We start from the raw sequence: 16,242 nt of genomic DNA, 5'->3' as shown, positions 1-16,242 counted from the left end.
AAAAGCACATTTTCAATACTAACCTCCGATAACCTTGAGCAGGCCTTTGTCCCTCTCCTCTCTCTTCAGCTGGATCATGTCTTTGGTGCGCGAGATTGCCTCTGTTAGCCTGCTGCAGTCAACAGAGAGTGCCTCAAGCACCTGAGGGCTGGCCACACTGGAAACCAATCCCACCTCCTTCAACACGGCCTCAGCCTGCTCTTCCTGAGACTCCAGGTCGTTGCACAGATCCTGCAGCGTGAGACACAAAACATTATAAGTGGTGATCATTCAGGAGAACTCACTAGTATAGGAGCACCATGCTGTCCATCTCTGTCAACAGCTGCATACCTGTATCTGGGCTTCCACATTTGGACCTGAAGCATTAGTCTCATTGATACGACTCTGGATGTTCTCTACCGCTGTCTGACAATCCTCTACCTTCTCGGCTAGATGCTTCTTCACAGCGATTAGCTCCTCAAAGACATCTGTGCAGTCGGTAAACAGTTCCTTCACCTGCTCCAGTCTCTTTCTCAGCTGGGTTTCCATTACCTACACGGAACAGAGGAATGATGAGAAGAGAAGCACGGTACAGGGGAAATAATAATTCTTTAAAAAAGTTTACGCGTGAATAACTACATAAAATGAAATGGTGTTGTAAAAGTCTCTGTTTCATCTCACCTGTAGCTCCAGTGGAGCTTCCTGACTTTGCAGCATCTCCTGGATCTCAATAGACTTCTTGTGAAAATGAGTGATGTTCTCCTCATTGGCCTGGATTTCATCCTGAACACAACAAAATACACAAATGTACAGACAAAAAAAAAAAATCACAAAAAGTGAAACTGGAATTATTTCAAATTAACAGATACTTAAAATCGATTAGAAAAATGATTGAAGAACAGTTAAAAATATCAGGTTTTACTTCAGTACCTTCATGGTGAGTACTTGTTGCTCATTGTAGAAAGCATGGCTCTCTGCAAACAGGGCGAGTTTGGCCCCGGCCCAGCTGTCCACCTCTCCTCCCAGCATCAGCTGCTTCTCCCACAGCTCCAGGCCCACTCGTAGGTTATCCATGTAGGCATCTGTCTTCTCTGTCACCTGCAGGGGCACCAAAAGATCACTAAAATTTAGTTAAGGCGAGAAATATAGAAATATATAAATAGAAATATTCCAACCACGATCCAACTACGACTTTAGTTTCTCTGTTCAACTTTGAGTTGTACTTCTAATATTTGTCACAGACAGAGCTGTTCTGGAGACACGAAACACTGGATCAATGTCAGACTGACACCCAGTGAAAATGCTGCCATTTACTGAGGATGTTAAAAAATCCAACAAGCTTGTGAAGGTATAATTTTTAACTCAGATACTAAGATGTCAGTGTCAGTGAGTCTGATCAGTCTCCTTCCCAGCACGCTTAATGTACAGTTTTAGTAGAACTCCTCTGTTTGTTTACAAGAACAACATCTGTAAGTGTCAGTGCATAGATGCATACGTCCAGCCAGCTGTCCATCAGCGTGTCAGCCTCTGCTTCAAATGGAGATTCACTGCAGTCTGGAAACTTCTTCAGTTCAGTCTGCAGCTGTTTGCAAACACTTCTCATCTCTTCCATCGGCCCCGCAAGACCAGCCAGCTCCTCCTTAATATCACAGACCTGAACAAATGTACACGTGTTAACATACAGCACTTGTAAGTGCGCACCGAGCACACCAATCTGATATTTAGAAAGTGTCTGCCATCTGCTGGTTCATTCCTTTTAGTGCATACAGTAACAAATGCCCTTAAGCTGTTTTAGGAAACCAATACAAGAGTCAGAATATATTGAAAGACAATGCAAATACACCTACCTTTGCCATACTCCTCTGTAGGTTGTCTTTCCCCATGTAGGATGCCTTATCGCTGATTGCCTGCTCTGCTTTCTGGATGGTGCTGCTCAGGAGACTCCGGCAGGTCTGGAACTTCTTCAGAAGCTCCAGCAGTGTGCTGTACTGCTTCCTTCTGCAAGAGTGAGAAAATACCAAGGAAGATTTGAGCATTCGGATTGCAGTGTATAGAGAAACATAATAAAAGTTTACTTGAACGTAAATGCATTCATTTCTAGCAGTTGAGGACAGCATATAAGTCAGTGTTGCTCATTAATGGCTTAAAGAATAAATAAATAAATAAAATTTTATTTATATAGCACCTTTCTAGACAGAGTCTTAATTTAAGGTTCTTGTGCCGACGTTACCTGTCAGAAAAAGCCTGCTGAGTCTCCTTCCACTGAGCTTCCAGCTCCTGAAGGAGATTTTCTCCTCCTCCCTGCTTCTCTTGGACTTCACGGAGGCTCTGAAGCTCACAGTTCTGAGCCTGCAGCTGGCCTTCTAAGTCCAAGAGGGCACGAAGCCTGGAAAGTGCAACAAATTCAGATTTTAATTCTGCAAATATATTGCAAAATCTAAACGGTACATTCTGGGACTACATGTAGTTTCCCATTTTCACATATCAAAACTGCTTCAGGATAGCAGAAGCACTATCGCACTAAAGGGACAAACCTGTGCTGCAACGCAGGCATGGTGGGCTCTTTGAGGCCTTGCGCTTCAATCGTATCCTGCAGCTTCTTCATCTCCCCCAGCATCGTCCTCTTCCTCAGGCCCAGGGTTTTGCTTTGGGTCTCCTTCTGAAGGACCTTCTGCTGGCTGACCAGCCCACTGTCACTCTCGTCCAGCCTTCTCACCAGGACATTCACCATATCGAGGCAGGAGGCTGGGATACCATCCCTTGTGACTGTGAGCCGAGCTCCCTGCAAGAGTAGATCCAGCTGAGGTGCCTTCTCTTTCAAACTGTCTATGCTCTGCCTTATCAGAGTCAACTTGGAGCGGCATTCCTGCAGCACCACAGCGTCACTACAGGGTGGACCTGGGATACTTGAGATATCCTCATCCACAGTGCGCAGCGACATAAGAAATCGGTCGAGGGCACGGGCAGCTGCTTCGCTCTTCCGGACTTGCTGCCGGAGTTGATCCAAGCTGGTTTTGTGAGCCTCAAACTCACGGGACAGAGGGAAGCGTTCTCTGGGATCCAAGTCGCTGGATTCAGGGTCCAGACGGGACAACTGGTCCAGTTCACTCTGTATGTTGTCATCCAGTTCCTTTAGCAAAAAACACACAAGGTGTAGTGTGAGGTGAGATGCCTATAGAAGTGAGATCTTACATTACATCTTTTTTTTCTTTTTCTTTTTTTTTAAAAAAAAAAATTCTTATATCTCTAAGAATTTGCATTTATTGGATTTATCTTATAAAGGCCAGCATCACTGATGTCTAATATCTATCTGTACTGTGGTGTTTAGGAGTTGATGATACAGGGGACTAGGAAATCCAACACATAATAAATATTAAACACCAAATTGTACGATTTATGCTAAATCAGTAGCTTGTTTATGTGTACAAGATGCATTCAGCTTGTTTTCAATGATCCAGTTATTGACCAGTATGTTTTTTCCAGCCATGTGAAATTTTAAAATGTGCTGACCTCTGCAAAGATTTCTTTGACTATATGAATCCAGGCTTCATATAGGTGTTAACACATGTGCTTAGACAATATTTGTGTGTCAGACTGACAAAATTAAACAAAACAAAATTGTGTATGGCTAACAGCAGACCTTTATATCTTTCAGAATGTTAGTGTTGGCCAGTGTGAAGCCAGTGATGTCTTTGGGCTGTCTCAGATAACGGTCCAGGCGGTCGGTGAAGTCCACCATGTGATTCTCAGTGGAGTCAATCTGCCTGAGTGCAGAGCCCAGCGAGCTGCCTCTCCTCTGAAGGTTGGACTGCTGAGTGCGCCACTGCTCCTGCAGCTCTGCTTTCTCCTGCTCCAGAGAAGTGTTTCCACTCAGCTGGGAACACTGAGAGCACTGGTTTGCATACTCAGACCAAAGACACTCAGTCTCTTGTCTCAAGAACTAGGAAGAAAGGAATTTAACTCAAGTTTACTGGCCGGTTGTGGGGATTGAGTCATTTTGCTCAAAGGTTCTTATAGCATGTCATTTATATTTCAGTCCAGTTTGTTTCTGATAGAGTGGTATTTATAACATCATTGTACCTGTATTTCCTGGAGCCGTGTATGCAGGCCTTTCAGAGAGACTGAGTCAGAGGGGACGTCCTTGATGCTCTGTTCATTTTTAGCTAGTTGGGCTTGCAGAGCCCTCTTAGCATTCTCATATCTGGAGAGTTAAACCAAAAATAACTAAATTTAAGGATTAAATATAAAACCATCCAACCTGTTTTTTGATTTGTACGTTGCCTTTGATTATAAAACACAAGACAGCTAAATTTCACCTTTCTAAAGCTTCCTTTTTGGTTACTTCCTCCTCCAAAGACATCTGCTTTTCAGTCTCCCTTCTCTCCACAGCAACTGTCTTCACTGTCACCTGGGTCACCTGGAAAAAAGCAACAGGATGTTAACGATTATTTCAGACACATCTGCACACGCCCAGTATCGGCTTCAGGATTTAAATTCAAAGACTGGTCTGTATTTCTTCTTGCTTAAAATGTGTTAAAGGAGCTGTGACTGTTTAAATCTATAGAGAGAATCTTTTTAATAAGAATTTTTAATAATAGTGAATCATACCTCAGCTAAGGCCTGAGGTTTGTCACTTGGTTTGGTAGGCTCCTTCTGTGTGTTGGAATCCTCAGTGAAGGCAACAGGAATCCTACAGAATTGAAATTGATTTAAACTTCATACTATATTTTGAATAAATGTAAATGTAACTTAATACAATATCTGCAACATAAATCATGCACAACCAAACGTTTTACTCAGTATTAAGAATTAAATAAGGAATAAAAACGGTTGTTTTGAAGATTGCATGCCAAGTCCTTGCTGTTTTGAAACCTCTATGGAAAGCCTCACCTAGATTCAGGGAGTGGTGTGTCTTGATCTCCACTGAACTGATGCTGAATGGCAGCCAGCCTCTTTTCACACTCCCTCAGCTGCGTCTGAGCCAAGCGGTGAGCATCCTCCGGGCTTAGGGTGTCACACAACTCTTTCAGTGCCTGCAGGTGCTGTTCTGCTTCAGCAAAGTCTGCTGAGAAGCAAGCCTGTTGAATGATTTTAATGTGAAAACAGTAAGCACAAAGGCATTGCAGAGCTGCTTTGACTTCAGGCGATCCATTGAGCCAAATCTTCTTTTTTTGTTAAGCTTTTTATTTATTTTCTTGTGTTTTTATTATATTTATACAACTATAAATTAGTTATATGTGTGACCTGCTTATTAGCATCCTATATCATAAAAGAAGGTTTGGCAGATACATTGCACCACTTGAGCAAGACCCCAGATGGCAGCCGGCAACAGATGGGCTGCACAAATTCATAAAAGAATGCTGTTTTAAGCTTACAGAGAAGATGTGATTTCATCTTCATTAGCACATATTTTCATTTAATTCATTGTTTTAAGGTCCTGATAATGATGGTGTTGTTTGTCGTTTTCAGCTTAAGATAATAAAAAGTGTCTGAAACTGTAAACATACCCAAACAAAACTAGCTAAAACAGCACTCTCTTAGAAACCAGCTGGAACAAAGTATTGCTATTACCCTTCCCACTGAAAGCTTCCTTGAAGGCATACAAAGAAGATGGAAAAGACAAAGTTAGACAAGCAGAGCAGAGAAAACTGGCTGAATACCCATCCTTTGAAGCACCCCTGCCAAGAGTTCAGCTTTGGTCATTTAGCTACCTGAGCTTGGTTTTCTAAGCTGGTGCTTAAGTGCATCTCACACCGAAGGACTGCTGCATTAAAGTCTTTCCTTGTTACTTCAAACTGTAATTGTTCCAAAAAGCCTGAGATCTCAGCTCTGAGGGCCTGGGAGATAATATATACAATGAATATATATATATATATATATATATGAAAAAGGAAACATGATAGAATATAGTATTGACTAAAAGGTTAATAATGTTGAATTGTTTACATCTGTGTCAGTTTGCTAACATTCCTTTAAAAACAGGCTTCAAAGGCATAAAATAATAAGCCCCCGCATCCTCAGGACCTTCTATCGCTGTGCCATTGAGAGCATCCTCACTGGATGCATCACCACCTGGTATGGCAACAGCACCGCCTACAACTGCAAAGCTCTCCAGCGAGTAGTGCGGTGCTCTGAACGGATAATTGGAGGTGAGCTTCCCTCCCTCCAAGACATCTACAGGAAGCGCTGCCTGAGGAAAGCGGGGAGGATCATCAAGGACTCCTGTCACCCCAGCCATAAACTGTTCAGACTACTTCCATCAGGAAGGAGGTTCTGCAGCATCCGGTCCCGTACCAGCAGACTGAGAGACAGCTTTTTCCATCAGGCCATCAGACTGCTGAACACGTCATAGACACCTCAGCTTCACTACTGGAACTTCAACATTATGCACTCCACACTGTATATAAATGCCACTTGTTTTGCACATATTCAACTCTGTATATTTTATATATTTTATTATTATTATTATTATTATTATTTTATTTTTTTACTATTTAATTTGTAAAAATGTGTATACACACACACACACACACACACACACACACACACACACACACACACACACACACACACACACACACACACACACACACACACACGTAGGAAAATATTTAGTATACACATCCAGAAATGCATACACTATTATATATTGTACATATATTTATTAGTTTCAGGTTGGCCATTCTTGTATTTTGCTCGTTTGTGTTGTTGTGTTTGCACATCTCTGTTGCTTGTGGGGCTCGCACACAAGAATTTCACTCGCATGTGCTGTGCCAGTGTGCCTGCACATGTGATGTGACAATAAAAAGTGATTTGATTTGATTTGATTTAATTGCCAGTTTTAGTTTGTGGTTTAAATATGCATATGCAATTAACTGAGAGATGTCTTTAAAAAAACTAGTGAACATTTGACTATTCATAAAAATCAAAATCCCCACCTCCCACTGTGTCCTGACAGATTGGGTGAAGAACTCCATATCTCTGAGCTGTGAGGGGGTACAAAAGGCCTCCATGCCATTAGCTGCTCGCAAGAACTCCTCCAGCAACTCTGGATCAAGTGTCCTCAGAGTTTTCTGTGTTTAAACACAAAATAGTTACATTATGATTCCTCTACAGAAACTGTATTTCATGTTGTTGGATGTTTTTTTAAGGCAAAGTAACTACTTTCTATTTAAGACATCAAACAATGTGGCTATAAATGTAGGGTAGGTAAACAGACTTGTAAATTCGCAAAAATTGTCAAATAAAACTTATCAATCATGAATATTCACTAAATATGAAATGTGCAGAAGTCATTGCCAATGGTTAAACTTACCTCCTTTACTGAAGCTTGCTCAGCTGATACACGCCTGTCTTTGAAGATGTTGATAGCTTCCAGGATGTGCGCCTGCAGGCAGTGTTTGGCCTCCTCAAAGCCATTTCTAGCTAAAGCCTGTGCCTTAGTGTAGGCCTCTGTGTAGGCCTGGGGAGGTGCTTGAGCCAGAGCAGGAGGTTTGATATTAAGATCTGGTGACTCAGCCTGGGTTTGAAGCAACACATCGATCTCAGAGACGAGAATAGTCTGGGAGTGTTGAATTTTCTGTTTCAAAGGAGACTGGGTTTCAGTCTTTGGTGGGTCAAGTGGTTGAGTCTGAGGTCTTGCCTGTGTGGGAGATTGAGTCTTGGACTGTGGCACTGTTTGGGCCGTGGGAGGCAATGACACCGGAAACTGAGGATGGTGCTGTGGGGATAACTGTGCCTGAGATTTGGGTTGGAACACTGGTTGGACTTTGGGTTGGACTGGTGACTGAACTTTGGGCTGAGTTGGTGATTGAACTGTAGGTTGTAATTGAGGTTGGGCTTGCATCTTGGGTTGAGGGGGTGATTCAACATTAACTTTAGTTAGTGACTGAGCCTGTGGTGGCAATTGAGATTCGGGTTTGGGCTGTGGCAGTGATCCAGGTATGTGTTTAATTGGTGACTGAACTATTAGTTGAGGTGTCATTTCAACATCCTGTTTTGGCTGTAGAGGTCTGGGCTGTAGAGGTGAGTTACCTTTTAATTGAGTTTGTGACTGAATCGTTGGTTGTAGCTGAAGTTGGGGCTGATGCTTGGGCTGAGAAGTTGATTGCTGGGATTGAATATTAGATTGAGTCCCCTGAGTCCTGGCAAAGGGCTTTTCTTGAACTAATGGCTGTGCCTGGACGTGTGTTTGGGACTGGGCCTGCAAAGTTTGTTGCTGGGGCTGTGAAGGAAGCTGAGGATAGGCTGGATGTGATGGTTGTGACTGGAGAGATATCTGTGTTTGAATCTGAGATGGAGAGTGATGTTGAGCTTGGGGTTGATGCTGGACCTGTACATACTGCTGAGACTGAGGCTGCTGATAAGACTGAGATGGCACTTGCAGTGGTGCTTGAACCCAAGTCTGTTGCTGAACTTGGCCTTGTTGTGGCTGAACTAAGTTAGAAGCTCTCATCTGGGTGTGTTGATGCATGGAACTATGGGGCCCAATTTGCTGCTGTGTTTGAGTCCAGGGTTGGGGTTGAGCTTGAGGATGCATTTGCGGTTGAGTATATGATGGCCCCATATGAGAAACCCTATGGTGGGCAATCTGAGGCGTTTGCTGGGCCCACTGTGATAGAGTCTGAACTGTAGGATAAGCCTGAGAATGTGTTGCTTGGCCCATTTGCTGAGGATATGGTTGCGGGATAGGGTGACTCTGCTGGGGAAATGCTTGATTTTGTGTTTCTTGTTTATCTGTCCACTGCTGAGATGTGGACTGAGCTTGGGCATAACCCTGGGAGTATAACTGAGGTTGCACTGTAGCCTGTGGATGCTGGATAGACTGGGTGACTGAGGATATGACTTGAGTATAAGCTTGAAAGTGCCCCTGTGAAATATGGCCTTGTTGCTGGACCAGTGCCTGTGCATGTGTTGGATACTGAGTCATAGGATCAGTCAAAGAATGACTCTGAAGGTGGAGTATAGGTTGGGCTTGGGTTGGATGTTGAGTCAATGGTTGGGCCTGACTTAGCCTGGCCATTGGCTGAACATTAGTTGGAACATGGGCATGAGCATGGGCATGTGGGTAGGGCATTGACTTGGGATGGGTCTCAGACTGATCAGCATAGATTTGAACTTGGGTCTTAGGCTGAGGGTGTGTTTGAGGTTGGACCTTGGGCTGAGGGTGAATTTCATGATCATTCATTGATTTTGCATGGGTTTGGTCCATGTTTGTTGACTGAGTATGCATTGGAGGCTGAGCCTGGGTTGGTGGCTTGGGGGAAGGGGGCCGGACAGGGGCCCATGATTGTGGATGACTACGAAGCTGAATGTGAGATGGTACAGGAAGCTGAATTGGGCCTTGCAGTGGAGCCTGAACACTGGAAGGCTGTCTGATCTGAGCCCATATTGGGACTTGAGCTACAGATTCGTCATGGGGTAGTACCTGTGGCTGCTTAGATGGCTGAGGACCAGCTGGTTGAACCAGAGCCTGATCCTGTAGCTGGAGCTGTTGTTGGGTCTGTGGCTTGGTTGATGACTGTTTCTTCACAGAGTCATGGGACTGAGGAACACATGGTTGCTGTGTATCTGTAGTAATGTGGGACTGAACCATAGTATTGGTTTGTGATTGATTTGGGGCCTTTCTTTGTGGTTGAGGTTGACTCAAAGTTACAGCATGTGATTTATTTTTGGTATTTGATTCTTGTTGTGCTTGTTTTACAGTTTCTTGTGGTTGTTGTTTTTGCTGTTGTTTTTGCTGATGCTGCTCTTTTTGCTGTTGTTGATGTAGCAGTTTGTCTTGTTGCTGATGCTCTAGATTTTCAGTTTGCTGTGTTTGCTTCTGTTCCACTTTTTGTTGTTGTTGTGGCTGCTTAGTCAGTTTTGCATGGGCCTCATACTGTAGCCTGGTGGTTGCTACATTTTGGGAAATTACCTGAACTGATCCGACTGCTTGTGTCTGTCTAGTTTGAACTAGATCTTGAGTCAAATCCTGCTCTTGACTTGGAGTTTTCTGCTCTGGAAAAGCTGGTTTCTGAAGCCATGGCCGGTTCTTCATGCCTTGAGCTTTTCTGCTTTGGAGCTCTTGGGAACTTAGAACCTTTTTCTTTACAGCTGGTTCCTGAAGTGGAGTCTGGTCTTTGGATTCTGGTCTTTGTTTAACTTGTTGTTCAGCTTGTATATTAATTACCACATGCTGTTGAACTTGTTGCTGTTGTACCTGTTGTTGCTCCTGCTTGGGCTGACTTGGTTGTGGTTGCACTGGGAACAACTCCTGCTGCTGAACTTCTTGTAGAAGATACTCCTCCTTTATTTCTTCCTGTTCTTTCTGTCCCAGTTTAATTTCCACCTGTCTTCTAAGTCCCTCTTGGAGTAGGTCTTGCTGTGGCCCTTGATCTGGAGTCTCTGTTGTCTTTTGTGCAGTGGCCATTGGCCAGCCTTGAAACTGACTTTCTGGTGGCGACTTTCTTCTGGTCTGCTTCACAGCTTCTGCGTAGGTGTATGGCATTGGAGGAGAAGTCATCTTTTCTTCTTTGTAATCTTGTACCACTATCTTTGGCACAAAGGTTTTTGTATGCTTGGTGTCTAACTGTTTCAAATGTTGAAGCACTGCTTTATCTTGAATAAAGACTTTTGAAGGAGGTCCTGCTGGAGGACTTCTGCTTCTGTCTCGTCTGGCACCCAGGCTGCTTAGCATACCAACTGCTTCCTAAAAGTGACATCATGCATCTTAGAAATAAAGTACTTTCAATTATACTGTTTTGTCTGGTCAGAACATGTCTAACAAGGTTACTTCACAAAAAAACCCCAACTGGCCTGTGACTGAGCAACAGCAGCTCGCACTCGATCCTGCATAGCAGAGGCATGGAGGTAGTGGATGGGAGAGCTCTTCTGATTTGTTGATACGATCACCTGCAGGTCTTGCTCCTCTGTGACTACCTGACCTTCGAGCTGTAGACCACGGGAAATAGTGACCTGGAAAATAAAAATGTTAGTTTTAAATAATCATAAATGTTTCTTTATGAAAGGATTTAAAAGCCAACACTGCTATGCAGTGATTCATCTCACCCTGGCTTGTGAGGTCTGGACCTGTTTTTGTTGCCGATCGGTGGCCCTTAGCAGGTGGTAGAGCTCCCTGGCTTCAGTCTCCCAATGTAGAAGTTCAGCCAATCGACTGTCCAGCCCAGACACACTGTGTTGCAGCTCTACACAAACCTTTTCTGCCTCAGATAATGTCTGCATAACCTGGTGACAATTAAAGAAAAGATAGCAAAGGACAGATAGACTTACTTTGATTTTTTTTTTAAAAAGAACAGATATAATCATTTTAATCTTCATGACCACAATCATAATAGTTCTTTTAAAAGAAGAGAAATCGTTCATACTTCTGGTACTGCAAGCTTCAGTTTCTGTAACTGATCTGCTGGGCATTCTGGGGCAGAAGCCAAAGCATCCAGATCCATGTCTTTAATCTTCCTCATTATAAACTGAAGAGCAGAAATTGAGCAATAATTTAGAAAGATTTAATTTGGTCATTTAAATCAAAAATAATCATTAGAGCTGAAAAAGTGCAATGACTTGCTAGTGATGCCGTTGGTCCTACCTGTAATCTTTTCCTGTAGGTGCGTAAAGGACCCGCCATAACGTCCAGAGGCTCTTTGAGAATCAGTGTGCCCTCTCTGATCAAAGCTCTGATTTCCTCTGGGTTTACATGGGTAACTTCAATTGGCTCACCAATGTTTTCCTGGAAAAAACACAAATAAACATGTTAAATAACAAAGATAATTTATTAATAATTCAATGATGTAAACATTAGCAGCAGAATTTCATAAAATTCTTGTTTACTGTATGTTAATCTACTGTGTAATTATGAAATTAACATAAGTGAAAAGAGATGGAAACTTCAAACTGTGTTGTGTCCACAGTAGATTAACATACAGTAAACAAGAACTTTATGAAATTGACAACACTTGTTCAACGTGCAACTCCAGATATAAGAATGACATTGCACTGTACTCAAAGACTATAATTCCAGCTACTTTCATACAATAGGTAAAGGTGGAGCACTGTTTTTAAACTTTGAGTCACTCCCTAGGAATCATTGTTTCAATAGAACAATCGCATTTAAATTCCAAACGCATGAGACATTAGGCTGCTACAATCACTGCTGCCTCTAGTCGCATAATGCCAAATAAAAAGAAGAAACTAGGCCAACGCTTTAGAAGAACAAAGCTATACCCTCAGATAAAAACACCCTCTGTAAAAAATAAAAGCACAGATAAAAAGTTGATTTTAGAGTGCCATATGGTGGGTACTTTATCAAAAAAAATAATTTTAAGTAAATTCATGTCAGGAAAATATTCTGATTAATTCTCTAACAAAAAAATAGCTTGTGTGATTGAGTGTTCAAACATTTCCAAATTCTTTGTCATTAAGGTGTTTTAGAATCTAAGCACACAAATCGGGTTTTCCTTGATCTTTGACTCACCAAAGTGTTTTTCTTGACAAACTCAGCCCACTGCATGTTGACTTTTCGAAGCTCCTCTGCCAGGCTCCTGCAGGTCTGAGGATCTGTTGACTCAATCAGGAAGTTCCCCACTTCATTCAGGTGGGCCTGATGAGATCCCCACTCAGCCATGGATGCGGAGGTCAGCTTAATAGAAATTTTTGTAAATAAAATGGCAAATACTAAAATATATCATCTATAAGGATAATGTAGACATTATTTTATTTAGATGTTATTATTGCAGACTTTTTACTTGACTTGTTATTCCAAGTCATAACAGACTGATCCCCTATTACAAAGCAAGTTATACTAGCTTGTTTATGACATATTTATTATCATAGAGCAATACAGTTATAATACTTTAATGAGTTAATCATACCTCAGGTCTGTGGCTGTGTGTTGCAGAGCACTGTTCAAGCCAAGCCTGCAGGGAACTAAGGGAGTCGCTGTACGAGTCCCAGGCAGACAGAACCCGTCCCATTGTGCTTTTCACTGTGGTCACGTCCTCTAAAACAACAGCAGTGTCCTCCTCCAGCTGCTTCACCTGCTGACTGACATGCTGATAATCTGAAGCTATGGAGCAAAGAAATAATATGAACTAAAATAATACACTTTTACTCTAATGGGGAATCAAAAACATTAATATAAATGAAGAAATACAAAATATCTGTTACAGAGTATCACAGTACTTACCAAGGGCAGATTTGCTTGAATATTTCTCGGAAATCTGCTTCAGCTTACGAATAGCTGTTTCCAACATGGAAGGCAGCTCTTGTGTGTATACGAGTTCCTGAGTTTAAAAAAATGAATACAAATTAATACTGTCAGTCAACACTAACATCCATGCCCTTTACACAGTAGAAGGAAAATTTTTGGATAAACTAGTGAAGAAGTTAGAGAAAAACTCTGAATAAAATTCACCACTAGAACCAGAGGGAAAACCCTGATAAAAAAACTATTTACAATAGCCCATTTTGGACATCTTCACTGTATATCACAGACTGTATATACAAGATGGACACACCCAACATGACACATCCATTGGTTTCCAAAGTTCCAGTGTCAGGCCTTGAGATGAGAATTTTCACTGATGCTTTCTTGACATGTCAAAACCAAATTTGAGACACCGATGGGCACGTCCCATGTTCAGTAGTGATTTGCGAATCACATCGCCTGCAATAAAACACACCCTACCCTAATTTATGATTATAGTATTCATTATGACTTCATACTACCACTTGAGATCACAACTGAAGTATTTACCGAGGTTGTAGAGCATAGGTATCAAGGGCCATTTTCCTATGAACCTCCATTGTTTGCGAACACAGAAGGCGCCCCCTGCTAGCCTTTAGATAAAATGCATATTTAAGGCACTTCCTCACTGGCTTCACACCTGGAAGCTTTGTCCGTCTTATATATAGTGTGTCTTGTATATTAAGATACTATGTGCAGAATCTGTTTGTCTTAGCTGCATCCTGGTTAGAATTTCTATTATGTGGCCTTACATAGATATATAGATATTGTCCAAATTTATAATTATACCCCAAGAAAGATTAGTAACTCCAACAACAGAAATTACTGTACTGCTCAGATAAACATATACATATATATACAAAGAAAGAACAAAAAGGTGTTAAGAAGCATCGACACACCCCCAAGTATTAAATTGTGTTTTGAAAATACAAAGACTAAACAAAGATTACTCACATGCCACTCTTGCAGCAACACCCTGACTGCCTCTGAGGAGATATAAGGTCTCTTCCAGACACGAAGCTTGGTCCTGATCTGCCCCAACAGATCCAAAACAGTGTGGCGATGCTCTCTGTACTCTAGCTTGATCCCATGATACTTGGCAGTCACTCTGACGCTGGTAAATCTGATGAAGATGCCAACAGAACGTTAAATAGAAACTAAAAAATAAAACCACATCAACTTCAGAAAGTAAATTATCACTTTATAAGATGCTTTTCTCAGTTTAAGCAGTGATCTTGATTACATCCAGTCCCAGGTCAGGACAGCACAAGTCCTTCTATGACTTTCAGCTTAAACTAAGAAATTCATTCATATACTCTTCAAAAGTATATCCAGTTTGTGCATGCATACATTACACAGGCCACTGGAGAAAGTACCCTCACCTCCTCTTGAGCTCATCCATCTTGTCAGTAGGAATCATCATGTTTCCGTACTCATCTATGTTCTGGAAGGACTGGAAGGTCTTCACGTGCTGTGGCATCTCCTCCAGGCAAGCCTACAGCAACAACGAGCAGAGACAGCATGCACATATATATTTATATGCTTGCAAACATTTACATTTCACTGTCTACAAAGAGCCGGGGAAACCAGTTTTTGCTAAGATCAGCAACATTGTTTCCCAGTACATCTTAAAGTTGGAAATGATTACTTTGAGCAGTTCGTGTTTCTCCCTCGCTTCATCAGCAGCACGGCCGTGGTCTTGAGGGTTGCCATCTTCCTCAGCCAAAGCCTCCTCTGTTCTCAAAAGCCAGCGGGCTACTGTGTCCAAGGGGGTTGGAAGACTCATATCTAAAGCAACTTTGTACTCACGGAGCTAGATGAACACACAGAGAAAAGGAAGTCACAAGTAAAGTAAATGTCTTCGAATTGCAGTGAACAAATACACAAATATGTACAAATATACAAGCATTTACAGACAAATATAACACATCAGCCGTAAAGTAACAGATTAGGGTGTTTAAGAGTCTGTGTTGCTATGGTGCTGTAGTGTTATATTAGTACAGTACAGTATTATGACTATAGATCATATTTATACATTTATAAGGTTCTCTAGTCTGATTAAAAAATAACAAAAACTAACCTTTTCTGTGAGAGCATCCCACGCCTCTCTAAGAGTCCGTTGCTCATCGCTCAGTTTTGGGGTTCGTCTCATGGCCGTCAACAAAGGCATGATGGGCCGTCGTTGCTCATTAAAGGACACCAGAAAGGTCTGAAATACCTGAGGGAAGGAAAATACTTTTTTAGTGACAAATTTATAACGTGAAGTCAGTTTATAACATTAAACGCTGTGCCAAAACGTAGACAGGGATAGCTCAGTAGGTAGAGTGGTGGCCCCATGATCGGAAGGTCGGGGGTTCGATTCCCCTGAACAGCTTCCCTGAGGTACCCCTGAGCAAGGTACCGTCCCTACACACTGCTCCCCGGGCGCCCAGTGGCTGCCCACTGCTTCACTGAGTGAATGGGTTAAATGCAGAGAGGGATTTTCCCCACGGGGACCAATAAAGTACACTTTCTTCTTCTTCTAGACGTTTCATAATTTTATTACAATATGATGTAAACGAACACATGACAAAGAAAAAAAAGATAAAAAGTCCTTGGCTCACAAAAGGAATTATTAATGCTTGCAAAAAGAAAAACAATCTGTATAAACAGTTCATCAAAGTAAAAACAAAAGAAGTGGAACAAAGATATAAAGCATATAGAAATAAATTGACTGATATTATAAGAACGAGCAAACAACTTTATTATAGAAGAAGATTATATGAAAATAAAAACAATATAAAAGGAACTTGGGATGTGTTAAACAACTTAATTAAACAAGGATCTTCTGGAACATCATATCCTGAATATTTTACTGATGCAAATGGTGAAAATCACAACATGAGTAATATTGTCGATGGGTTCAATAAATTCTTCATAAATGTTGGCCCTGAACTAGCAGCAGACATCCCGTGTCATAAAAATGAAAATATCAGTAATATAAAATCAAATCCCTTTTCACTGTTCCTCTCAGCTACAAATGA

At 41.8% G+C, this 16,242-nt stretch overlaps 1 protein-coding gene across 1 annotated transcript in view; it reads right to left on the bottom strand.

The window, feature by feature from the left end:
- syne2b (spectrin repeat containing, nuclear envelope 2b) overlaps window positions 1-16,242 on the bottom strand; it is a 142,494-nt gene that overhangs the window by 99,988 nt on the left and 26,264 nt on the right. The window contains exons 12-39 of the mRNA XM_080871114.1: window positions 15,300-15,437; window positions 14,868-15,032; window positions 14,602-14,714; window positions 14,174-14,342; window positions 13,160-13,256; window positions 12,846-13,039; window positions 12,449-12,613; window positions 11,564-11,704; window positions 11,346-11,447; window positions 11,029-11,205; window positions 10,777-10,935; window positions 9,896-10,669; window positions 9,134-9,523; window positions 7,295-7,873; window positions 6,918-7,049; window positions 4,870-5,057; window positions 4,588-4,669; window positions 4,296-4,396; window positions 4,060-4,180; window positions 3,620-3,919; window positions 2,514-3,109; window positions 2,210-2,365; window positions 1,827-1,977; window positions 1,475-1,633; window positions 910-1,077; window positions 661-762; window positions 331-531; window positions 24-231 (exon numbers count right to left, since the gene is read on the bottom strand). Of these exons, the coding sequence (XP_080727240.1) occupies window positions 24-231; window positions 331-531; window positions 661-762; window positions 910-1,077; window positions 1,475-1,633; window positions 1,827-1,977; window positions 2,210-2,365; window positions 2,514-3,109; window positions 3,620-3,919; window positions 4,060-4,180; window positions 4,296-4,396; window positions 4,588-4,669; window positions 4,870-5,057; window positions 6,918-7,049; window positions 7,295-7,873; window positions 9,134-9,523; window positions 9,896-10,669; window positions 10,777-10,935; window positions 11,029-11,205; window positions 11,346-11,447; window positions 11,564-11,704; window positions 12,449-12,613; window positions 12,846-13,039; window positions 13,160-13,256; window positions 14,174-14,342; window positions 14,602-14,714; window positions 14,868-15,032; window positions 15,300-15,437 (6,028 nt within the window). The remainder of the gene's footprint in view (window positions 1-23; window positions 232-330; window positions 532-660; window positions 763-909; window positions 1,078-1,474; window positions 1,634-1,826; window positions 1,978-2,209; window positions 2,366-2,513; window positions 3,110-3,619; window positions 3,920-4,059; window positions 4,181-4,295; window positions 4,397-4,587; window positions 4,670-4,869; window positions 5,058-6,917; window positions 7,050-7,294; window positions 7,874-9,133; window positions 9,524-9,895; window positions 10,670-10,776; window positions 10,936-11,028; window positions 11,206-11,345; window positions 11,448-11,563; window positions 11,705-12,448; window positions 12,614-12,845; window positions 13,040-13,159; window positions 13,257-14,173; window positions 14,343-14,601; window positions 14,715-14,867; window positions 15,033-15,299; window positions 15,438-16,242) is intronic.

The sequence above is a fragment of the Rhamphochromis sp. 'chilingali' genome (genome assembly GCF_963969265.1).
Source record: "Rhamphochromis sp. 'chilingali' genome assembly, chromosome: 21".
Taxonomy (NCBI): domain Eukaryota; kingdom Metazoa; phylum Chordata; class Actinopteri; order Cichliformes; family Cichlidae; genus Rhamphochromis; species Rhamphochromis sp. 'chilingali'.
The sequence above is the reverse complement of the archived record's forward strand: the minus strand, read 5'-3'. Positions and strand labels throughout refer to the sequence as shown.